At 35.4% G+C, this 25,968-nt stretch overlaps 1 protein-coding gene across 2 annotated transcripts in view; it reads left to right on the top strand.

The window, feature by feature from the left end:
* LEMD3 (LEM domain containing 3) overlaps positions 1–25,968 on the top strand; it is a 66,741-nt gene that overhangs the window by 24,671 nt on the left and 16,102 nt on the right. Inside the window, exons 2-4 of one of the 2 annotated variants that reach the window (XM_059936419.1) lie at positions 7,274–7,311; positions 11,544–11,610; positions 13,896–13,963. In XM_059936419.1, coding sequence (XP_059792402.1) covers positions 7,274–7,311; positions 11,544–11,610; positions 13,896–13,963 — 173 coding nt within the window. The remainder of the gene's footprint in view (positions 1–7,273; positions 7,312–11,543; positions 11,611–13,895; positions 13,964–25,968) is intronic. The other variant, XM_059936420.1, reaches the window with a different exon arrangement.

Here is a 25,968-nt window from a genome sequence, read left to right on the forward strand (position 1 = left end):
CCAATCAAATAGTAAGACTATTGCCAATTTAATTATGAGTTTTGACCTTTTATTTCCTTGGATACATTATTTCAGTTTTCACTATATTCTTAGTACTTTGATAACCACATTTAAAGCCCTTTTTGTTTTTATTTTATAAAATCACTCTGTATATTCTGTTATTCTTTAAGAAAACTTATTTGGAAGCAGCACAGGATTGTTGCCTCTCAAAATAGCACCAGTGAAAAGTTGGGAGTCTTGTAGGATATGAGAAGTAAAGAAGTATTTGCGTTTTTGCCCTCCTTCCCTTCTCTTGCACTGATTATCCCCATCTAGGTCTGTACCTCTGTAAATCCAGATAGATAAGTGGGGTAAACATGGAAAGGTTATTTATGAGTAGAACAAGGTGGTATAAGAGTTTACCTTAGGCAAGTTTTATAGTAGACAGTTCTTGTCCATATAATTTTGTCTATTTTGATTGCTGATTTAATCTCAATATTCACAGTAGTTTACTAATAAGTACACTTCAAGTGAACTGTTCCTGTGCTTTAGAATGACCACATATTTGGCAGAGCCGTGAAACAATAGGTGAACTTTCAGAGAACAAATGGGCAGCGTGCTGTGTTGCAAAAGAATGTACTGCCTTGTTCACCCTGTCCATATTTAGATCAGTCTGGCTGGCAGTGAAATGCAGAAGTGTTGGCCATACAGGTGCAGTGTTCTGCAGCTGTTGGAAACATTTGCCCTCCCCCTTACCCCCCACTTCTTCACATATAATTATGCTCTGTTTAAATCATTAATGCTAGAAGATGGGATTTGAGAATTTGAATGTCTGTTTACAAAAAGGTACAACTCAGAGAGATAATTGGTCATTTAGGTAGCTGAATTTAATTGCCTAGATGACTTGAAGTTTCCAAAGACTAAAACCTAGCCTTAAGGTCATAGACTTTTAGAATTACAAGAGATTTTGAAAGAACATATCTGCAGTTACTGCCCTCCAGACTGAACCTCTTGAGTTCAGGGCTTATGTATTTTCATTTTTTAATATCCTGCAACCAGCATAACGCCTGACACTTAGTAGGCAACTTGATATATGTTTGTGAATATCTTACATTACCAGATGAAGCCAAAATATTGTTTAGATGTGGTATGGTACTAAATTAGAAAATTATGATTTTTTTTTAAAGCCGATGCCTTGTGGTAAGTTTTATAGCAGTGTTAAGAACAAAGTGGCATGGCAGCAGAGAGAAGGGCAATGATTAATGCTGCCCGTGGTGGTCATCAGACACTTTATGTTTTGATAGGTCATGGAAAATCTTTTCTAGACTACAATTAGTAGAGAACTTGGTTTTGAAGAGTTTTCCTCATCTAAGAGACATCAGTGTATTTTCCCAAAAGCAGTGTCTTTTCCTCCTTATCCCGATTTTGGGCATTTTTCATGCATTACATCATAAGGAGATTAAAGTTTAATGATTCCAAACCTGAAAGTTCTAGAGAAGAATGTTTTCCTTAAACCAAATAGAATAAATATTTTCTTTTCTGTAGTTTTTTTCTATAATGAAAAGAATGCAGGCTTTGGAGTCAGACATAGGTTTGAATCCCATCTTTTTGAATCCCAGCTCTTTAAACTGCATTTACCTGAAGGATCATGCATCAGTTTCTCTGTCCATAAAAATAGGGGTAATACCTGCTGTAAAATAGTGGTGTAAGGATGAAATGAGCTACCTCCTAAAAGCGTGGCATCAGTATTCCTGGAACATATCAAGAGCTCAAGAAATATTATTTCCTTTTTATTCAAAGGAGAATCTTGTAGAGTAAGCCGGATTATAGTACCCCTCTGGCATTGGTGAAGCTGTTATTCTAGGAGACTGCACTGTGCCTTCAAGCTTCTATTCTTTCGGCATATATTTAGCACCCAGTATCTGCAAAGCAGGTAGAGATTTTGTAGTCTTGTTGGTGGAGGAAACAACAACAAATAGTTAAGGTAGTGGGATACTGAGAGTAAATACGTGGAGGTTCTGAGAAGAGGAAGGTCCTGATAAGCTGCAGTGGTTAGGCATCCTTCATGCAGGAGAGCTGCAAACTGGACCTTAAAGACAGAATGAAGGAGAAGGAAAAACATGCAGGCTTGAAGAAGATCAGAAAGATCAAAAGCTCAGAGCCTTTCTGGCAGAAATTTTTTTCCAGCTTTATTGAGATATAATTGACATATAACATTGTGTAAGTTTAAGGTGTACAGCATGTTGATTTGGTAAATTTATGTACTGCAAAATGATTACCACCATAGCATTAGCTACCACCTCCATCCTGTCACATAATTATCATTTCTTTTTTGTGGTGAGAACATCTAAGAAATACTCTTTAACAACTTTCAAGTTTATAATACAGTATTATTATTAGCTATAATCACCATGCTGTACATTAAATCCCCAGAATTTGTTAATCTTACAACTGGAAGTTTGTACCCTTTGACCAGTATTTCCCCATTACCTCCACTGCCCAGCCCCTGGTAACCACCACTCTACTCTCTGTTTCTCTGAGTTCGGCTTTTTAGATTCCACATATAAGTGATATCATACCGTATTTGTCTTTCTCTGTCTGAATTATTTCACTTAGCACAATGCCCTTAAGGTCCATCCATGTTATTGCCAATGGCAGGATTTCCTTCTGTCTCCTGGCTGAATTGTATATACGTACTGCATCATCTTTATCCATTCACCCATCGACGGTTAGGTTGTTCCCATATCTTGGCTGTTGTAAATAACGCTGCGATGAATATGGGGATGCAGATCTCTCTTTGAGATCCTGTTTTCATTTCCTTTGGATGTATACCCAGAAGTGGGATTTTACTGGATCATATGGTAGTTCTATTTTTAATTTTTTGAGGAACTTCTATACTGTTTTCCATAGTGACTGTACCAATTTACATTCCCACCAACAGTGTACAAGGGTTCCCTTTTCTCCCCACCCTCACCAAACTTGTTATCTCATCTTTTTGAGGATAGCCATTTTAACAAGTATGAGGTGATAATTCACTGTGGTTTTGATTTCCAATTCCCTAATGATTAGTGATGTTGAGCACCTTTTCATGTACCTGTTGGCCAGGTATATCTTCTTTAGAAAAATGTCTATTCAGTTCTTTCTGACAGAATATTTTTATATGACTGGTAATAGTTTCAAGTATTCAGAACAGAAAAATGTTGAGGCTGTCTGCAGTTGGCTGTGCTGATGTAGAGAAAGCAGGAGGAAAGTACCCTGAATGTACTATTTCCTCAGTTTTCCTGGTTCATGAATAGCAGATCATTCATTATCTAAATGTTTAGGACTCTTAAACTTAATCCAGAGAGTGGCCTGTCACTTATTACATGTGTCTTTCTTTTAAAGCATAAGCCGGATAACATGTTTCCAATTCTCTGAGGTTTCTTGCTCAGAGTAATATATAAAAAGTCTTCAAGGTTCTACATTATCTTACCTACCAACTCCCTTAAATAATTTTACCAGTTTGACTTCATTTCTTGCTACTTGCCCTCTCATCCACACTGCTCTAGTTCCAGTAGTATGGCAAGCATGCCGCCACTTCACAGCCCATACACTTCCTGTTCTTTCTGTCTGTAAATCTCTTCCCTCCCAGTCCACGGCTTGTTCCCTCAGCTCTCTCAGGTTTCTATTCAAATGCAATCTGAGAAAAGGGGAGAAAAGGGAACCCTGGTACACTGTTGGTGGGAATGTAAATTGGTACAGTCACTATGGAAAACAGTACAGAAGTTCCCTCACATGTCTAGCACCGTTCCTGCTGTTTTATTTCCAAAGCATTTAGAACCATTTGACATACTATATATTTTAAAAGTGTATTTGCTCATTGTCTTTTCTAACCCCTCTACAATATAAGCTCCTTGAGGGCAGAGATATCATTTATTTTATTCACAGCCACATTTCCAGTGCTTAGCACCAACTATTCAATAAATACTTATTAAATGAATAAACTTTATCTTTCTTTCTGAGTTGTAAAAGAACTTTGGTCACCACAGACTTTTCTTCCCTTTATTGCCACTGAGTGACCAAAATGGGGCCTTCCTGAGGAGGACATCAGTTCATTTGGTCAACATTAAACATATACTTTGCGAATACAGGCATACCTCGGAGATATTACAGGTTTGGTTCCTGACACTGTAATAAAGTGAATATTGCAATAAAGGGAGTCACAAGAGTTTTTTGGTTTCCCAGTGCCTGTAAAAGTTATGCTTACACTATACTGTCCATTAAGCGTGCAATAGCCTTATGTCTAAAAAAACAATGTACATACATTTATAATATACTTCATTTTTTTCCTTTTTATCTGGGAATTCATAATGGTTGACAATTTGATCTCAGCCTAAGAGAATGGAAAAAAGTTTACACTTGATAGAAAGGATCAGTAAAACTAGTAACATTTTTTTGCAATTTATGTGAGAGAAAGAGGCTTAGAGAAGGAGAAGAAACAATGTGTCTTGAAAGTAAGTAGGAAAGTATCACAAGATTAGAATTAGTTCCTTGAAGCAAAATGTGATGAGAAATCATTGGACCATTTTGAGGGGTCTAGTAGTATAATTAAAGAAATATTTTTAGGACTTTGATTTTTACAATTATTAGGATAGTCCGAAGAAGAGAAGTCAAAATTTAAGGACATTTATAAAAAAAAGTTTGGTATATATGAGGTTTGAAATAATCTGAACAAGAAAAATGAAGGAGAAATGGCCACACCAAGAGAATTTGAGAAAAAGCAGTAATGAGAAGCTGTTCGGGGTGTAGGGGATATAGGAGGACAATAAGTTTGAAATACCAACTTGGCATTATCATTGCTTTAGGATAAGAGATAAGAACTGTAATTTACTCTCAGTTTCCATCCCTAGAAAAGAGGCTAAAAAATGAGGTGGCATTTGCTGTAGATTGCTTTTGGAATATGGTTTCTTCTCTACAATTGCCTAGTTAGCAGGGGGAGAGAGGAATGTTTTCACTAGGGGTAACAATATTTGTTGTATACATTAAAAATTGTAGGTAATGTGGATGAGATAAAAAGTACTGATGTAGTTTTAGAAATACTGAAATGATTTAGGGGAATAAAAGTTAGATGCATAAAAATGCTTTTGGTTTGCTAAAATTGCTGTTTTTAGATGGAGTTTCCTTTCTAAACTTAACCTCAAGACTACATTTACTTTTGTTAATTTAATAGGTCCATCTGTTAATTTAATAGGTGACAGTTGTCACAGGAAGTTGGGGAACATTTTTTTATCAGTAGGTATGTATATTGTTGGCTTTCAGATATGGTACACTCTCGGGTATCTAAGCCTATTAGACAAGAGGCAGAAACTTAGAAAGATACAAATGGCAGAGCGGTGTTTTTCAACAGAATTACTGTTCTGCTCTTTGGCTTTCTCTTTGTTATCCTATTCCTCTCCCTTCCCAGTTACTCAGAACATACCCTTCTCCAGCTTCCTGCAGAGTTTAACACTTTTGCTTCAGTGTTAACACATAGAGTAGAGTAAAGAAGGGCAGATTTAGCCTAGACAGCTCAAATAGTACTTTTCAAGCACTGACTGTATGTTCAGTACTATGCTTGGCTCCAAGCATACAAACATGAATACACGTGATCCCTTGTCATGAGAAACTCATAGTAGAGCAGTCTAGTGGCAGAGCGTCCACAATCTACAGTAATACTTTCATAGAGATACTTGAAGAGCTAGTTTTCCATTTAATAATTTTGACAGAAACAAATTTGTAAGCAGTCAAAAAATGGTCCTCTCATGGCCTTTCTTCATAGATATTAAAACCTGTTTTTAGGATTGCATGTTTTAATATTTTTTAGAATTACTCTTATAGAGGGCAAATAAAATACTCATTGTTTAGTATTGTTTGACCAGTTTATTTTAAGTAGATTGACAAAAGCATTTTTGGTAGTATATTGAACTAAATATGGCTTTATTTTAAGTTGTTCAAATTTTACATTAATTAAAATTAGTGTTATTAAAAAGTATCTTTTTAGTTTAAGCATGTTCTGATTCTTAACATTTTATTTAATCTTTAAGCTATATTCCTCTTCCTAGTCCCGTACTGAGTACTTTTGATCTTCTGTTTTTCAAAATTTTTTCTTTCTCAGCATGAAAACCCTATTGCTTTATAGAAAACTGATGTCTGAAAATTCATTACCAAATCCCTTTAGATGATAGCAGAATACATTTTTGCCTTGTTTTTTTATTGTACCTTTTAACTTAAACTGGTCTCACACATGAACTTTCTTAGAATCAGGCAGTTCCTGGTTCCTATGGGACTTCCTGTTTTCTCAAATAAAAATAGAAAAGCACCTCAGAAAGGAAACCTGGTCAGTGTGAACTACTTTGTAGGCTCAGTTAGTCTTAGTTGTGACCTGGCTTATAGAGATCCAGGTATCTGAAAACTTTGAATATTTTTGCATGCAATTTTAAAATAGAGGAAAAGGAGGAGATTCTAAGTAATAACCAGAGAGATGCTACATAATCAGCCATGAACTTGTTTGTATCTTTCGGGGGAGGGTGGGTGTATGGAGGTTGGATGGAAAGTGGTAAATTCTTTCTTTATAATATTTGTTAGAAGTAAGAAGTTGTTTAATACTGAGACTTTATTCTTAGCTACTTTGATGTGTATATTTGTTTCTTGCCACTTTTCCAGATGTTAGCAAGGACTAGGAAGTTTTGTTTTTTAATCATTGGAAGTAAGAATTCTAAATGAATTATTCAGTTTTAAAGCATCTTATAGATTTCCTCAAGTAGTAACTGCCTTTAGTCTATATTTTGAAGAGAAACCAAGTTAAGGTGAAGAAATGATAGTCATTAATAGTAACGATAATAGGTGACATATATTAAGTGTTTGACACTATGCCAAGCATTTTATATGGTTTATCTGATTTAATCCTCACAACTGTATAAGGTAGGTATCATCATTACATCCTTCCATTACAGAAGAGGAAACTACAACTTAGAGTGGCTAAGTAGATAGTAGTTCAAGGTCACATTGCTAGTAAGTAGTGGAGCTAGGACTTGAACCAAGTCACTCTAAGTATTATAGAGCAAACCACAAAATCATAGTGAGAATGGTAAATATAGTAAGTCTGAAAAATTAGTTCCCCAACCTTTATTATCATCAGTTTGTTTATATATTGTTTGCATGTTTACATTCAGTTTTAGCATAGTACATGTTGGCATTTCCGAGGGCTTGTTTAGGGGGATTCTAATTCTCATTCTTAAATGATGCTAATAGTTCTCTCTTTTTCTTTCCTTGATAGTAGAAAACCCCTTTGATGAAACATTTGGAAGAATAAAAGTAAGTAAAAAATCTTAATACTGATACTTTGTCTCATGTTTTATATGATAAAGGTAGTAGGATGACTATCACCTAAAATGTAGTAATATTAAAGGCAACAGATTTTCTTATTTTTGAGTATTCCTTGACCACAGTATAATTAAATCTGACACCGATTTCCACCTAAGAGCTGACCTGTATATCACTTTGAGGTAAAAGCCACTGCCAAGTAAAATGGCAGTGGCATGTCATCTGGGGATCTGGTCTTACCCTTAAAAGTATGCCTGTTTCCTTAATTGTTGGGTACCCTAGCAGCTTTTGTCTTTTTTGCCCTCCTTTTGTTCTCTTTCAATTTTTTGCTCATTGGCATGCCTTTTCAACTGTTAGGAAGGCAAAGGATTTAGAGTCTTATGCAACTTATTTATGATTCCTTTTATTTTTAAAGGATTTATAATAATTTTAACCTAAGTTTTACTCACATGAAAATATTTTTCACTTACCATTCATCATTATAGGCACTCCAAAGATTATGATATTTGAGTTTATATTATAACGCACAATTAGTTGTTAATTTTTTTTTTTTTTATTATAGGAACTGACAGTAATACAGACCTGTACGGAAAACATTATTTGTTGTACTAAACGATATGTAATAATGTGTAACCAGATACATAGAATGTTACTTTAGATTGTTAGTAATGATTATTTTCTGTAGTATTCTATTGTGGTGATACTTGTTTTTTTAAAAAAGTTTGCTTTATCATATTAAGTATAACATTGCTGCTGGCATCATAATTTAAATTTGCACAGTATACTCACTGAACATTGAAAAGACAAGACTTTATTTTCTTCTGTATAATTTTCCCCTTGGGGGAACCTGAAGTTCCTAATCTCTAAATAATAATAATAATTGTAATGAAGATAATGGCAATTAACTTACGTTAAGTGTTTATTCTGTGCCAGGCACTATGCTAAGTGTTTAAAATCCATTAGTATCATTTAATCAGGGACTTGATACAAAAATTGAAAATATCCTTGAGGAGGAAATTGGCTGAGATACAAGAAGGAAATATTTAAAGGTGATAATATGTGAGAAAATTTGGTAGAGTCACCCTACAGTTTGGTTTTTCCCCCCAAGAATGAGAACTTTGCTTCAGAGAATGATTTGTGTTAGTAAAAGAAAATCTGGAGCTTACCAAAACATGCAATTAGAAGGTAGCCATTTCAAATTAAAAAATTATTTTTGTTTAATGGAAGGTTACTTGAAAGCTTACCTTAAATATGGATTTATTTGTAGATCTTTAACTTGTTTTCAGGGTGATCAGTAGACACATTTCAAGCTGAATATCAGGAGGCAATCTGGAAAGCAGACAGAATGGAAGAAGTTTGTAATGAAACTATAAGCCAATATAAGTTTTTGTAAGAAAGTAACTTTAACATTTGATTTACACCCTTTTCAGATTTACTTCTAGTTTAGCATATTGGTGCTAAAGATTATTGAACCTTTCTATTTCTCAAAATTGGTTTGTTCCCATTAATAAAATGTCCATAAAAACTATTTAGATCATAATTTAGTTGATCATTTGGATGGCACGTGACACCCTTGTAATATATAGATGGTCATTTTGAATGAGTTGCTGTTGGAAAAATAATTCTTGAAAAAATTATAGCTGAGCTTTTGGGGTGTTTAAACGCATTGTATGCGAATGTAATAGCATCTATGTTATCCAGTGTGAGATACAGTTACATATGATTAGGTTTTGTTATTTCTTCTACATGTCTAGTCCAGTGTTTTTGTTGTTGTTTTTAATGTATTTATTTATTATTTATTTTTTGGCTGCATTGGGTCTTCGTTGCTGCACACAGGCTTTCTCTAGTTGTGGTGAGCAGGGGCTACTCTTCGTTGCCATGTGGTGGCTACTCTTCGTTGCAGTGCGGTGGCTTCTCTTGTTGCGGAGCATGGGTTCTGGTCGCACGGGTTCAGTAGTTGCAGCATGCGGGCTCAGTAGTTGCAGCACGCAAGCCCTAGAGCGCGTGGGCTCAGTAGTTGTGGCACGCGGGCTCTAGGGTGCACGGGCTTCAGTAGTTGTGGTGCGCGGGCTCAGTAGTTGTGGCTCATGGGCTCTAGAGCGTAGGCTCAGTAGTTGTGGTGCATGGGCTTAGTTGCTCCATGGCATGTCAGATCTTCCCAGACCAGGGATCGAACCCATGTCCCCTGCATTGGCAGGGAGATTCTTAACCACTGCACCACCAGGGAGGTCCTAGTCCAGGGTTAATATATGTGAATCAAAAGATGAAGTTTATTCCCAGGCCTCTGACGTTCATTAAAGATGTAATCACAGAGGACAGTGTCAGATTTTTGGATTTAGTTTTGGTTTTGAAAGGGGTGTGGGGATAGGCATGATCAGGACATGCAAAACGAAAAGGGAATCGGTCTCTTTTCCAGTTAAGGAAGGAAACAAACTTCAAAACTCTCAACTACTTTAGTCCTGAAGCTTAATCAGATTTACCTTGGTTTTATATGTCAAGTCCACAACCTACACTATCATTGGAACTCCTCATCTTGTTATATTGAACATATTTATTAAAAAATGATTTTGTGGTTTAATCTATCACAGATGCATAGCTTTCAGAATCTTGAATTTCAACTCCTGCGGTTACTTTTTGATGTCTGATTTTTGCAGTTTGGATTTTTAAGCTTATGTGATAAGGACTGGCTTGATTCTGAATCAGGTTGAGACAGAGTTGAGGGGGTAAAAAGCAAATGGGTTGGAAGGCAAGTAGTCAGCTGAAGGAATGTCACTTACCTCTATCAACCATCTCACATAAAGCCAGGGACTCTGGTGGTAGGATTGTGGAGCCTTTGATGAGTTTTTCTCTTCCTAGTACCACTCATTAAAGCTGCATTGATAGAAGCATGCCATCCATAGTGTGCAGACTTGTCTCTTCGGTCCTTGAACATATAGCGTGAAAACAAATGGATGAGATTACATGTCATTGGGCATATGAATTTTACTTTCCCAGCTTTTTTACTATCCTGTCTGAATTTGTTCCTGGTCATATTCATACAGTTCCTATTTTGTCAGAAACCTAAGGAGAAAGGAAATAATAAAGACATAGCCCCCTCATAAATCATGAATTTATTTCAAATAGTGTGATAAGCTATCCTTACCCCCTCTCCTAACCTACCCTCTCCTGTTGCTTATATCAGTTTCTCTTAATTGTGATTGCTCTTAAATTGAGGTCTCATTGCTTTAGACTACTTGTCAGGGTGCTTAGACATTGCAGTAGTCTCCACTCTGGTTTCCTTTCATATGGTCAGAATAATATTCCTGATGCACAGTTCTGTTTTACTTTTCTTCTCCTAAATGTTCAGAATGAAGTCAAACTCTTTGTCTTGGTATCTAGAGCTCTCTAGCCATTGATTCCAAACTACTTTTCTAGTAGTTTGCTGAGTCAAAGTAGGCTCTGGTTATGTAAGAAATATAACCAAAGCTTTTATTCCTTCAGGCCCATGCTGTACCTTCTGCCTGGAATGCTGGTCAATTCTGTTCTTTCTGTGAAGCCCGATTCAGATATTCCCTCTTCCATAAATGGATCTTCCCTCCCCTCCATCTTCTGTATTTACATTGTACCTTGTTTGCAACTATAATATAATGGTTTAGTATGTTTTTGGTCCTTGAGAACAGGAACCATCTTGTTCCCTGGGTTTCTTGCTTTGTTGAGAACAGTTCTTAACTCCTAGTAGAGGCTCATTAAATGTTTGTTTCACTTTAATGGTTCTTAAATTTATACAGGGCCACTTTGGGACCTAGGAGGGGTTGAGGGTTAATTTAATTGAAGTGTCACTACTCATTCCCTTATTATGTGGTTGAGGCAGGTTAAAACAAAACATGAAGAAAACAGTCTCATAAAAATACACGAGCTTGCATTGTATAGAGGGGGATTGGGAGCATTGTTTTGGTGGCTGGGGGAGTTTGTTGTATATGAGACCTTTTCTAGCACTAACCTTAGTGCCAGTTTCCCAACCATCCTCAAGAAGGTAAAATATTTAGAGTGATAGTTTAGATTCTTAGATTAAGGTTTCTTTAAAATATGGTAGCTGTTGCTTAAATATGAATTTGTCTTTCAGATTATGTAGCTTCTATGGTTTTTAAATTCATTCACTGTTTTTCTTTTCGAATAAAAATTATTAATTGGTGCATTTTTCCCCCCGGAATCAGATATTTTATAATAATTTCTTTTAAATTTAGGAAAGTAAGAAAAATCTTATGATGAACACTTTATACAAGCTTCATGATCGATTGGCACAGCTTGCAGGTAATTGTTTTAACATTCATAGTCTCTAAAATTGTTTTGAAAATTAATTTGCATATATAGCATGCAGTATCAGTAGAAATGGTTTTTCCCAAGTTCAGTGTTGTTATATTTGTGGGGTGTTTTCTCTTTAGAGTTTTTAGTCCTTATATGGAGTGGGTTTTTATCTGTATAGATACGTTTAATCAAGGCCTTTTTCCTGCCTGCCATATGTATACGATGAAATATAGATATATACTCTATAGTAAAAGTCATCACATTTTTTTATTGCATTGATAATAACAAAATTCTGAAAGCTTATATATCAGTTAAATTGGGTAAGCAGTGGATTAACTAAAATCCTTGATTAAATATAAAAGTGCAGATTTTCCTTTGGTGATTGTATAGGTGTCATTTCCTTGGATAAAGTAAATATATTACAGAATTTTTTTCTCCTGAAACTTCGCATTTTCCTCATATTCTGGTCTTAGTAAGACTTTGAGAGTTCTCAGGTATGCAACATATCTGCAATTAGAATAATATAGGTGAATTGGCATGAAGTTTAGCATCTATAAAAGCCGTAGTAGCACCTTATCTGTTTATTACCTTTTAACTTTTTTCAGTTATTTCACATATAATCTGAAAGAAGAGACTTTGGATTCTCTTCATATAAACAGTTACAAGAAAAGAAAAATGTAGTGTTCCAAACTTTTGTTTGTAGCAGATCCTTTTGTAGAAACTAGATCATTGGTAGAAACCTAGTAGGTGAATGTGGAACTTCTCTGGTCGAATGGAAGTGTTGAGAATCCTGACAGTTCCCCATCCTCTCACCAATCTTTGTTTTTGTTTTTTTGGGGGGGTCCTTAATTCTGGTCAGTTTTTTTGGGCTAATAATTATGTGTATATCACTAAAAGTCTTCTTTGCATTGACTGACAGACTGTTATATACATATGCTGCAAACTGATGACATTTATTTGGTATGCTGTGGCACCCAGAAATGAAGTATATAATCTACATGGAATTCCTCATGTTGCTGCTACAAGCTTCTATAGCTGTCTCTACAGCAGTGTTTTATGAAGTGTGTTAGATCAGCATAGTCTGGGGTGCTTTTAAAGATGTAGATTCCTTCCTCTACAGCAGGGGTCTGCAAACTTTTTTCTGTGAAGGAGCCAGATAGTAGATTTTTTAGGCTTTGCGAGCTAGACTGTCTCTGTCACAACTACTCATTTCTGCTGTTAGAGCCTGAAAGCAGCCATAGATAATACATGAATGAGCGTGGCTGTGTTGCAATAAAACTTCATTTATAAAAACCTGTGGTAGGCCAGATTTGGTCTGTGGGTTTGCCAACCTCTGCTGTAGATCTGTGGAATCAGAATCTCTGAGGATGGATTATAAAGTTTGAAGACTTACATGTTCATCTAATAGGTATTTCTACCTGTTTTACAACCATGACCATTAAAATCTGGCTACTTGAACAAAACTGATAAATAGGAACGTGGTTGCTTTTATGATAGAAAAATTTGCCAAGGATTTTACTTTAATTATTGTACTTTTATGTTAATTTTTTTTTTAAAAAGTACTTGAAAGAAACAAGTAGGAGAAACTTAAAATTGAAGTTCAATGTAAGGATAATTGATCTCTGATAACCACAGATAGCCTGAAAAAAAAAAAAAGACTTTGGGTTCTTTTATAAATAGTTACAAGAAAAGGAAAATGTAGTTTTCCAAACTTTTGTATGTAGTACACGTATTTGTAGAAACCAGATTATAGGTAGAAGCTTCTACTTTCCCTGTTGACTTGTGTTATAATAATTTTTTAAGTTATGCATACTCCTTGCTAAAGATAGGCTTAGTAATACTCCGAAAATGCACATTTTAATTCAAAGCTACTTGAACTCTTGAATTATTAGCTTTAGTTAATAGATGTATGAGTTAGCACAGTGAATTTCCCCCCTTGAAAAATAATGCATCTCTAGAGGGCTTTCTTCGTGCCAGGACCTGTGGGTAGGCATCAGCATGACACGGTCCCTACCCCTGGCCAACAGTTTCATTGGGAATGTAAGAGGAATGTATGTTTCTATCTAGACTGAAATACATTTAAAGGTTGTGGTTGATATACAAATATTTGTTTATTCCTATTGGAATTTATTTCTAGAAAATAAAATTGAGTGTTTATCTTCTTTCTTTACTGATTATAGTAATATAATCTATAATTGTGTAATTTGTAAAACTAGTTTGATTAATCATATTTGTTTTCTTCTGTTTAACATAGTGCTGATTCAAAATTAATAATATGCTAATCTTTCCAGGAGATCATGAATGTGGCAGTTCTAGTCAGAGAACACTTTCTGTCCAAGAGGCAGCTGCATATTTGAAAGTAAGCAGTGAAATTAGAATTTTAATAGCTCTATTCTTAAAGTTTATGTAAATCATCACAACTTATATCTACAGTACCATGCATTTGATTACTTTAATTGTACTGTTACAAGCTTGGGCCTGCTGTTTGGTGTAATGTGAGCAGATAGAGAAAGCAAAATTACTCAACATTTTCTGTTTTAGTTTGTTTTAGAACATTCTCTGTGAGAGAATGCACATTAGTTTGGAAAGGGTGCAGACACCACTGGTGAGAGAGAAATTGAGATAAGTAAGTAGCATATAAGAAAGCAAGTAAGCATCTAACCATTGTCATTTATTTCAGTTCTTCTGCCCCGGGATAATTTTATTTCAGGGTTCTAAGAGAACTTGCAGATGTATTTTCTATACCACTGTAAGTAATCTAGGAAATCCTAGATAAAAGGAAAGGTACTAGAAGGTTAAGATGGACAGGTGTCACTCTGATTTCCAAAAAGGGGATAGTGGATTTTGAAAACCATATTGGGGAGCTTGATGTTAATCCAGTTCCATAAAGATAATTCCATAAAGATGTGAGTACTTGCAGATGGAAATGCTGATCCCTAGAAGTTAGCATCCATTCATTGTGAACAAGTTATGTCATACAAACTTCATTTCCCCCCTTTTTGTGGTAAAAAAACACGTAACATGAGATCTACCCTAAAGTGTACAGTATTATTAACTATATATGCATCATTATGCAGCAGATCTCTCAAACTTTTTCATCTTGCATTACTGAATCTCTGTACCCATTGCACAGCAACTCCCCCTTTCCTCCTCCTCCCAGCCCCTGACCACCACCATGCCACTTTCTGCTTCTGTGAGTTTGACTACAGCAGATACCTCGTAAAAATGGAATCATGCAGTATTTGTCCTTCTGTGACTGGTTAATGTCTCTTAGCACAGTGCCCTCAAGGTTCATCCATGTTGTACTATATGACAGGATTTCCTTCCTTTTTTAAGGCTGAATAATATTCCACTGTATATACCCCACATTTTATTTATCCATTGATATGCTCGTGAATATTTAGGTGTTTCCACTTCTTGGCTATTGTGAATAATACTGCAGTGAACATAGGAGTGCAAATATCTCTTAGATCCTGTTTTTTCAATTCTTTTGATAAATACCCAGAAGTGAGATTGCTGGAACATATAATAGTTCTATTTTTAGTAATTTGATGAACTTCCATACTGGTCTCCATAGTGGCCACACCATTTTACATTCCCACCAACATTTACAAGGGTACCCTTTTCTGCATATCCTTGAAAACTCTTATTTTGTTTTCTTTTGGTTCTGGTTTGTTTTTTAATAATGGCCATGCTAACAGGTGTAAGGTGATATCTCACAGTGGTTTTGATTTGCATTTCTCTGATGATTAGTGATGTCAAACACCTTTTCATATACCTGTTGGACATTTGTATGTCTTCTTTGGAGAAATGTTTATTCAGGTCCCTTACCCATTTTTTAAATCAGGTTATCTGATTTTTTTTTGTTGTTGACTTGTAGGAGTTCCTTATTTACTTTTGGATGTTAACCCTTATCAGATATTTGGTTTGCAAATATTTTCTCCTATTCCACAGATCACCTTTTTACTCTGTTGATTGTTTCCTTTGCCCTGCAGAAGCTTTTTAGTTTGATGTAGTCCCACTTGTCTCTTTTTGCTTATGTTGCCTGTGCTTTTGGTGTCATATCCAGAAAATCATTGCCAAGTCATATTTAAAAAATCATTGCTAAGACCAATATCATGAAGCTTTTCCCCTGTATTTTCTTCTAAGAGTTTTATAGTTTCATGTCTTGTTTAAGTCTTCAATCCATTTTGAGTTGATTTTTGTGTAGTGTAAGATAAGGCTTCAGTTTCATTCATTTGCATGTGGAAATCCAGTTTTCTCAACACCATTTGTTGAAGAAACTATCCTTTTCCCATTGTGTGTTCTTAGCACACTTGTTGAAGATCAGTTGACCATATATGTGAGACTTTCTCTGTTTTCTTCCATTGTTCTATGTGTCTCTCTTTACATCAGTACCGTACTGTTTTGATTACTGTACCTTTGTGATGTGTTTTGAAGTCAGGAAGTATGGGGCCTCTAGCTTTGTTCTTCTTGCTTAAAATTGTTTTGGCTATTCAGGATCCTTTGTGGTTCCATATGAATTTTAGAATTGATCTTTCTGTTTCTCAAAAAAGTGCTACTGAGATTTTGATGGGAATTGCATTGAATCTGTAGATTGCTTTGGGTAGTATGGACATTTTAACAATATTAAGTCTTCCAGTCATGAACACAGGATGGCTTTTCATTTATTTGTGTCTTGAATTTCTTTAAGCAGTGCTTTGTATTTTTCAGTGTATAAGTCTATCACATTCTTGGTAATGTTTATTCCTAAGTATTTTATTCTTTTTGATGCTCTTGTAAAGAACATTTTCTTAATTTTCTTTTTTGATTGTTCATTTTTGTGTATAGAAATGCAACTTCTTTTTTATATTAATTTTTTAATCCTGCAAGTTTGCTGAATTTGCTTAAATTGTAATGGTTTTTTTTGTGGAGTCTGTAGAGTCTTCTACGTATAAGATTGTGTTTCTGCAAACAGATAATTTTACTTCCTCCTTTCCAATTTGTATGCGTTTTCTTTTCTCACCTAATTGCTCTAGCTAGGACTTCTAGTACTATATTGAGTAGAAATGGTAACAGTGGACATCTTTGCCTTATTCCTAGTCTCCAAGGAAAAACTTGCAGTTTTTCACAGTTAAGTATATACTAGACATTGGCTTTTCATATGTGGCCTTTATTATTTTGAGGTAATTTGCTTCTGTTCCTGATCTGTCAAGTGTTTTTAATAATTTAAGGTGTTGAATTTTGTCAAATGCTTTTTCTGTATTTATTGAAATGATCATGTGATTTTTAATTTTTTATTCTTTTAATGTGGTGTATCACATTGATTGGCTTTTGTGTGTTGGACCATCCTTGCATTCTTGGAATAAATCCCACTTGGTCATGGTGTCTGATCCTTTTAATGTGTTGTTAAAACTGTTGAACTCAGTTTGCTAATATTTTGTTGAGGATTTGCATCTGTATTCATCAGGGATATTGGTCTGTATTTCCTTTCTTGTAGTGTCTTCGTTCAGCTTTGGTGTCAGAGTAATGCTGGCCTCATAAAATGAGTGTGGAAGTGTTCCCTCCTCTTAAAATTTTTTGGAAGAATTTGAGAAGCTTAAGTGTTAATTCTTTTTAAAATGTTTAGTAGCATCCTCCAGTGAAACCATTGAATCCTAGACTTTTCTTTGTTGGGAGGTTTTTGATTACTGATTCAGTTTCTGTACTAGTTATAGGTCTGTTCAGATTTTCTGTTTCTTCATTATTTAGTCTTGATAGGTTATATGTTTCTAGGAATTTATCCATTTTTTTTCTAGGTTATCCAGTTTGTTGGTGAGTAATTGTCCATGGTAGTCTGTTATGATCCTTTGTATTTCTCTGACATCAATTTTAATACTTTCTCTTTCATTTCTGATTTTGTTTGAGGCTTCTCTCTCTTTTTATTAACTAAGGGTTTGTCAATTTTGCTGATCTTTTCTAAAAACCACCTCTTTGTTTTGTTGATTTTTTTCTATTTTATTTCTGCTCTAATCCTTATCATTTCCTTCTGTTAACTTTGGGTTTAATTTATTCTTCTTTTTCTAGTTCTTTGAGGTGTAAAGATGGGTGGTTTATTTGAGAGTCTCTTCTTTTTTAATGTAGGCATTTACCACTATGAAATTCCCTGTTAGAACTGCCCTTGCTGTATCCCATAAGAAGCTGTTGGACTTCTTGAATCTGAATGTCCACTTCTTTCCCCAGATTTGGGAGTTTTGGGTCATTATTTCTTCAAATAAGCTTTCTGCTCCTTTCACTCCTCTCCTTCTGGGACTTCCATAATGCATGTATTGATCTAACTGACAATGTCCCGTAAGTCCCTTAAGCCTTTCTTCATTCTTCTTCATTCTCTTTTCTTTCTGTTCTTCTGGATAATTTCAAACGACTTATCTTTGAGTTCCTTGATACTTTGTTCTGCTTGATTTAAGACTGCTTTTGAACCCATCTTGTGAATTTTTCAATTCAGTAATTGTATTCTTTAGCTTCAAAATTCCTGTTTGGTTCTTTTTAGTGTTTTCTCTTTATTGATATTCTCATTTTATTTATGCATTGTTTTCCTGAGCTTGTTGAACATCTTTAAGACAGTTATTTTTAGATTTTTATCAGGTAATTCACATAGCTCAGTTTCTTTAGGGTCAGTTCCTGGAGATTTATTTTGTTCTTTTAGTTGGGTCGTGTTTCCTTGTTTCCTTTGTGTGCCTTGTTACCTTGTGTTGGGATCTACCATTTGAAAACACAGCCACATCTCCCAGTCTTTACAGACTGCCTTCATGCAGGGGAAGACCTTTACCACTGAGCTCAGATAGAGATTCTGGGGTCCCCTCAAACCTTTTTTGTGGATGCATCTTTTCTGGACTTGTGGGCGTATATTCCCAACTAGAGAGATTTTGCAGGTTTCTTTTTATAGGAGCTTGTAATCTCTTGCTCCCTCTGGTGTCTGTCTGCTCTACTGCGGGTCCTCTGGGACAGCAGGAAGCTGTCCAGCTCTTTTTTATTTTCAGCAACCCCCAGGCATCTAGACTATGTCGGATCTCAGGGCTCTGAAACAGGTGATACAGAAACCAGTCCCTTGGGCAGCTCCCTGAGAAACTGAAACATTGGATACATGTTCCAACTCTTTCTCTCCTCGGGGAGAAACCAGGAGTTGGGGGTTTTCTGCCACTTATTCTGCACCGAGCTGCAGGGAGGGGCAGTGGCAAGTGAGTGTGTATTCGTTCATTGTCTTTGTTCTTGGCAGCCCCCAACCTGGTGCCCTTAGCTATTAGTGCTAAGATTCAAGCAAGACAAAAGCCAGTCCCTCTGGCAGCCCCTGAAAAGTCTGAACATTGGGCATATGTTCCAGTCTTCTCTTTCCCTCCTCAAAGATAAGCCAGGAGTTGGGAATTTTCTCCAGATCACATTATGGTATGCCAGGGGAAGGGGCTCCGGTGAGTGAGCGTTATGAATTTTCCTACTTTCGTGCAGCTAGTTTTGCACATGCTTGGGGTGCAGGAGGCTCTTAACCGGTTTCTAGATTTCTTACAATGGGAACTGGTCTGCGTATTGTTGAATTTGTGTCTCCATGGGGGAAGGAGGGTCTGGGGCTTCCTATTCTGTCATCTTGCTGACGTCACCCCCCTCTTTTTTTTTTTTTAATTTACAATGTAGTATAGTTCTAAGGCTTTCAGCGAGGTTTTAGTGACAATCTGCCATGATATGCTCGTCAAAAAAGAGAAATATGGACTCAGTTTTTAACTTAATTCATAACTTATATGTAGATACTTAATTCATAACTTATATGTAGATACTTAAAAGATGTTGAGACAGAATAATATGATGGAGATTTGATGTTGATTCCAATTCTAGCACTGGCTCATAGAAGCCGTGTGTCTTGGTAAAGTCCCTTCACGTTTCTGTACCTGTATCTCAGTGTGAAAGTGGGACTGTTCTTATTAATGCCTGTCAGGGTTGTTGGGAGACTTGTGAGAATATAAAGTACCTAGGTCAGTGCCTGATGATTATAATAACTTCCAATAAATTTTATATCTTTTTTTGTGTTTTTCCTAACTAATTAAACCAGTGTCACTCTGAAGAGAGTTTTCTAATAACATGCTGCAGGATTTGTCTCTCAACCTTGTTCTTTTCTTCATTTTTAGTTTTGACCTAGATGAGAACATTGATGACAGGCAGATTCGTGGATAGCGTAATAGTTAATAGATTGGATACCTAAAGGACTAGGATCCAAAAAGGTCTAAATAAGGAGGGCTTACGATTATGGGACTTTGTCTTAAGGGATGGAAAAATTGCTAGATAGATTATGGGGGTGGGGGCAAAGAAGGGATTGGATTGAGTAGGCTAAAGGGAACAGAGAATCAAATATTCCAGGAAGAGGGCATAGCATGTGGGAATCCAAGCCAGCAAGCCATTCGTTATGATTTGAAAGTGTTTTTACTTTTAGCAGTGGGAAAAACTGATCCCAACCAGTGATTCCCTCCTGCTTTCTCTTCTTTTTTTTCCCAGTTGAATCTCTCAGAGAGGTAATGGCACAGATATCAGATATCTGTTATCACTGGTCATAAATTCCTGGAGCAGGATTAATTTACATTTCAGACAAACCTCAAGACTCTTAAAATCTACTGAATTGTATTTGAAGGAAGGACTAAAGGGTTGGTTGGGATAGGGCTTGGGAACAGGATAGGGCTTGATCAGTAGTTAAGCTGGAGCTGAAGAAGAGTCGGGTTGTTGTGGAAGGATGATTAACTGCCTCTCTTTCCCGTCCCCAGCCATTTGATTGGATAAAGTAAAAAGAAGGACACAGAACCAGGGTTGGGACAAGTTGGAGTCTAAGCCAGGCAGCAGTAGGGTACAAGAGATTAGTTCGATTAAAGACTGACAGCAAAGGAGTTAATGGATACACCCATGCATGAGTTAGTTGGGAACTGCCGGTATTGAGTTTAAAAAAAAAAAAGTGACGTTAACGAATTCCGGTCTTAAAAGATTTTAATATCTTTTCTCTGGGACTATTTTATGTTTCAGATTGGGTTTTGCCCCTTTTTTTTTTTTTAATTCAGTAGAATTTCTAACGTATATTTTTACAAAAGATTTTGGATTAATTTCTTAATTAGTTAAGTGAAGTTATTTTATGTAGGTAATATCCTTATACATTTAGGGGTGTGTGTGTGTGTGTGTGTGTGTGTTTGTTAGTGTTAACCTTTTCTTTTCTTTTTGGAGTCCCATTTTTAGCTTTTCAAATGCTGTGAAATCTGGTATGGCTTGTTACCACCAAAGATGCAGTTTGGACTGCTACTAAAAGGAAGAAAAGCATTAAACAGGGTTTTTTCCAAAAAAATAAAGTTTTAAGGTTTAGATAAAAGCTTTTAGGTGCTGTTTTTAATAATGCTTATTTTTTCAGTATAACATTAACCCATGCTTATGATTTAACTCATACAGAAAATAAAAGGAAAATTGCATTTCAAATTCACCACCTAAGGTTAGCCACTCATTTTGGTTCATGTTTCTCTAGTCTTATATTTTTTTCCCCAAAATTAGTATCACTATAAATATTATAAATATGTCATATTATAAATATTTACATATTTTTTTCCTTAAAGTTGTTAGTGTTTTCCCATGTCATTGTTCAGGTTTTTAAAAATTGTTTCTTTTTATCACTGGATAATATTTCTTTACATGATTGTATTGTACTAGTTTGTGGTTTTTTTGGTATTACGAAAGCACCTTAATTTTTGCATTATAGTACTTGATTTTGTGATCATTTCCTTAGGAAATAGTCCTGGAAATGAAATTACTTGTTCAAAGAACTTTTGTTAATGCTTTTGATATATGTTGCCAAATTAATCTCTAATTTTTAATGATAATTTTAGCACAATCTATCCAAAATTGATATTTTATTTTACCCAAGTTCTAGAATAAGTATGGAAGAACCCCACTACAAAGCTGGTATCAAATAATGATGACCATATATATATTGTAGGCTTTCTGCTTGTGGAGAGAGATCTGTTGTACCTTTTATGTATTTGTACTATGGTTTCACCTGCAACACAATTAAGTTTTTGCATTCAGGAGTAAATGAGCCAGAGAATATGTAGCACTCCTACAGTATAAGCTAATTTTTTCCTCAACTTCTAGTGCATTTTAAGCACAGTATTAGTAAATGTTTGATGGAGTAAAATGAGTGAATAAGCCTCAGTAAAAATGTTTAAAATTTTTCTTCAATTTGATTCTTTAGTCTATTTTTATTTTATTGCTCCCACTTTCTCCTTCAAAGGAAATTTAAATAAATGTGACAATTAATTTAAATAACTTAAACACTTTTTCTTACTTCTCCAGTGTTTTTCTCGAACTTTTTATTCATCATTTTTGAGATTGAAAGCTTGTTTTGATTTGTAAAAAGTTAAGAGGTCCCTCTGGTGGAACATTTAGGAAATACATGGCACTATATTTTCATGAAAAGACATAGATTGCTTTTTAAGTTAAATGGTGGGAGCTTTGTATGATAACTTAACAATAGAATGATGTAATGGATGGTGGTTCATTTCCTAGGTCACTTTCAAGACCTGTTTAATTTTTAACCCAATGTGTTTAAGGTTTGTGAAGAATATAATAGGAAAGAAGATAGCTGCAAATGTGCTGAATTATGGGCTGGATAGATTTTTTATGAACTAGCTTGGAATGCTAATCACTGTTAATAAAATTGTGTCTTTGTGGAAAAATAAGTATTCTAAGAAATGGAGTGAGGGATACATTTCATAATAATTATAATATTTCAAGTATAATTTATCTTAGTACTTTCTGTATGTTACCTTTGATTTCACAATGATCCGGAAAGGTAGGTGGTATCAGACCCACTTTATAAAGAAACTAAAGCTCAGAGAGGTTTCATAACTAGGTCATCCAGCTAGTAAGTGATGGAACTGTGAATAGAATCGAAGTATTTGCTCTTTTCACTGTATTGTTCTGCCTCTTAGATGGAAGGCCTGGGTTTATAGCCCCTACCCTCATCTATTGAGTGGTCAAGGGACTGACCCTGAATAGGGTTTAGAATCTGAAGAATTGATCAAAGTATATGCATCTGCATAAATGACTTACTTTCTCTTATTTCCGCTTAAGGTTATACACATAGCTATTCAGTAGTGGAGTCATGATCTGATTCCAGGCCTCTTTGATCCTAAGGACCATGTTCTTTCCATTATTCTTGCAGGTGAAAGATCAAGTTTCCACTGAATCATCAAGAATTAAGTCATACTCACTATTGATTTCTGTGTGTCGTATTTTACTTAATTTAAAGGTAGCACCTAATGTATGGCATATATCATCTCACAATTAGGCAGAATATTCACTAACTAGAAAGCCACGTAGCTATTATTACCATGTAAATTATCCATTTGTGAACTATATCCAATAGATTTTTAATCTTTGCTTGACTTCTCCCTGTACTAGTATCATTTTCCCTCCTTACAAATGTTTTGTTGCTTTTTTTTTTTTTTTTAAACTATACACATGAATGTGTACGGGTGGGAATTTTTTTTTTTTTTTAATTTTATAGCTACTTTATTTATTTATTTATTTATTTTTGGCTGTGTTGGGTCTTCGGTTCGTGCGAGGGCCTTCTCTAGTTGCGGCAAGCGGGGGCCACTCTTCATCGCGGTGCGGGGACCGCTCTTCATCGCAGTGCGTGGGCCTTTCACTATTGCGGCCCCTCCCGTTGCGGGGCACAGGCTCCAGACGCGCAAGCTCAGTAGTTGTGGCTCATGGGCCCAGTTGCTCCGTGGCATGTGGGATCTTCCCAGACCAGGGCTCGAACCCGTGTTCCCTGCATTAGCAGGCAGATTCTCAACCACTGCGCCACCAGGGAAGCCCTGTTGCTTTAATGAACGGAATCTTTTGCATGAAACAGTATTATTTTTGTACTTTGTAATCCAAGTTTGAAGCATCTGATACAGGTTTGTTTTTTTTGTTTGTTTTTTTTTTTAAAGAGGCCTTTTTTTTTTTTTTTAATTTATGGTTGTGTTGGGTCTTTCGTTTCTGTGCGAGGGCTTTCTCTAGTTGCGGCGAGTGGGGGCCTCTCTTCATCGCGGTGCGCGGGCCTCTCATTATCGCGGCCTCTCTTGTTGCGGAGCACAGGCTCCAGACGCGCAGGCTCAGTAATTGTGGCTCACGGGCCCAGTTGCTCCGTGGCATGTGGGATCTTCCCAGACCAGGGCTCGAACCCGTGTTCCCTGCATTGGCAGGCAGATTCTCAACCACTGCGCCACCAGGGAAGCCCTGATACAGGTTTTTAAATACACATTTTTGGCTAGTTATTTTGAAAATAAGTAAATTGTAATTGGGAATCATGGGTGTGTGTGTATGTGTACACATATAGTGTATTAAAATAGATTTGTTAAAGATTTGGGAAAACATGCTTTGAATTTAGAAAGATTTCTATGAAGCAATCAGCAGTGTGTTAGAACTATTGCCTATAAGTAACTAGTAATAAGCAATTATGTTAATATTAGACCTGCTTTAAAAATTAAAAACTTAGTTTCCTCCTGAGTTTTGTCATCAGTTATTAGAAAATGGGTGTTTTATGATACAGGAATGCCTTACCTCAAGGGCTGGCAAACTGCAGCCTATGAGCCATTTTTTGGTATGGCCTGCTAGCTGTGTTTTTAACAACATTTTTAAAGGTTGCTTAAAAAAAAAAAAGTGACAGAGACCAGAAGTGTATACTGCTGCAAAGCTTAAAATATTTACTCTCTGGCCCTTTACAAAAAAGTTGGCCTACCCCTGCCTTACAGCTTTCCAGGTAGCTCCAAAAAGTGAACAGTAAAACACTTCAGACTCTTAAGATCAGGTAGATGCTGTGTATGCTACAGTGTTAGCATGAGCTATTTAATTAGCATAAGCCAGAAAAAAATTCAACTTCTATGTCTATAAAAATTCCATTTTATGATACTGTAGAAGTCTAAGTACTATGTAGAATACTTGTGGAAGTAATAGCTTATTTAAGAACTCAACACCCTTTTAATCTTTAATGAAGTTTTAAATAAATTATCATTTGTTTTTTGAAAATCTGTATTCATAAAGGAACAGTCCATGATTCTATTGTATTCCAGGTAGTCATTGGATATCCAGGGGTATTAACATAGGAAAGGAAAACAGAAAATGGGAAAATAACAACGGATGCCCTTTTCTATCCTTAGTATTTTATAACTAGAAGTGTTAAGCTCTTTGTTCCTCCACATACTTAACTTATTAGAGTAGGTGTCCTTGTTAATTTGAACCATTATGTACATTTTTAAGGATAATTAATGAGGGTAGTAATGCTGTTTATAATGTTTTTAGCTTCCTAAAATTTTTATATTTAAATTATATAACTAGTAAACTTGGAAATTTGTTTTTACATTGTTTGACATATGTTTATAGTCTAGCCTTCTAAGTTCTGTGTAATAATGCAAACATGTCATAATATTCTGCATACGGTATTAATACAAACTGAAGAGCATATATGTAAATACAGGTTAAATACAATGTATGTATTTCATTGATTTTTTTAAAATATCCACGTCTTTCAAGGGTGCTTCATGTCTTTGTCTTTGAAAGATAAAGTCTTTGAAAGGAACTAAATGAGTACAAAATCATTTTTAAAAACCAATACATTACAAAGAGGAATCAACGCAAGGTCTTCAGCTCCCATATTAATAACCCATATTAATATTGCTTTATGGATTTTCAAAATCCTGTATAACTTGTGCTTTATCTAATCCTGATCCATGCAGTGTAACCAGAAGTATGTTCTGTTGGTGTTCCTTTATCAAAGCTTGAATCTGCTCTAATTTTAGAGTATGTGAATGTGCATTCTGTTTGATTTTTAGTTATATACAAAGTGATTTCTAATTTTATAACAATTAAAACAGTAATTGCCTGAAATTGTTTTGTATAGTCGCATAACATCTTGGGGCAATATTAAACAAAATTCACTTTTTCTTCGTTATTTTCTAGTTCTTACTCAAATGAGTATATATCTTTTATAGTTATAAATAACTTGAATGTTGTATTTTACTTTTTAAAGCATATAGCTATTTAGCTCTCATCATGATCATTTCTAAATTCATAATATCCCACTGAAGTGATCTCACATATAAACCATTTCTCAATAGTTAAATACTAACATTGGCTGCAATTTTTTGATATTTATAAATATTGCCAAAATTATCACACTTAAAAAAGTAACAGATAGCCTATAGTTATCTTCAGCATCTGAAAATCCTGGTAGTAGTTACACATAAGTAATGATGCCTAGCAAGATTAGTTCTGCTTCATAAAATTCTTTACTATACTTTCAAATTTGATATATTAAAATAACTGCCAGTTTCATATTAGGAAGTA

Source organism: Balaenoptera ricei, chromosome 10 (genome assembly GCF_028023285.1).
Source record: "Balaenoptera ricei isolate mBalRic1 chromosome 10, mBalRic1.hap2, whole genome shotgun sequence".
NCBI lineage: Eukaryota > Metazoa > Chordata > Mammalia > Artiodactyla > Balaenopteridae > Balaenoptera > Balaenoptera ricei.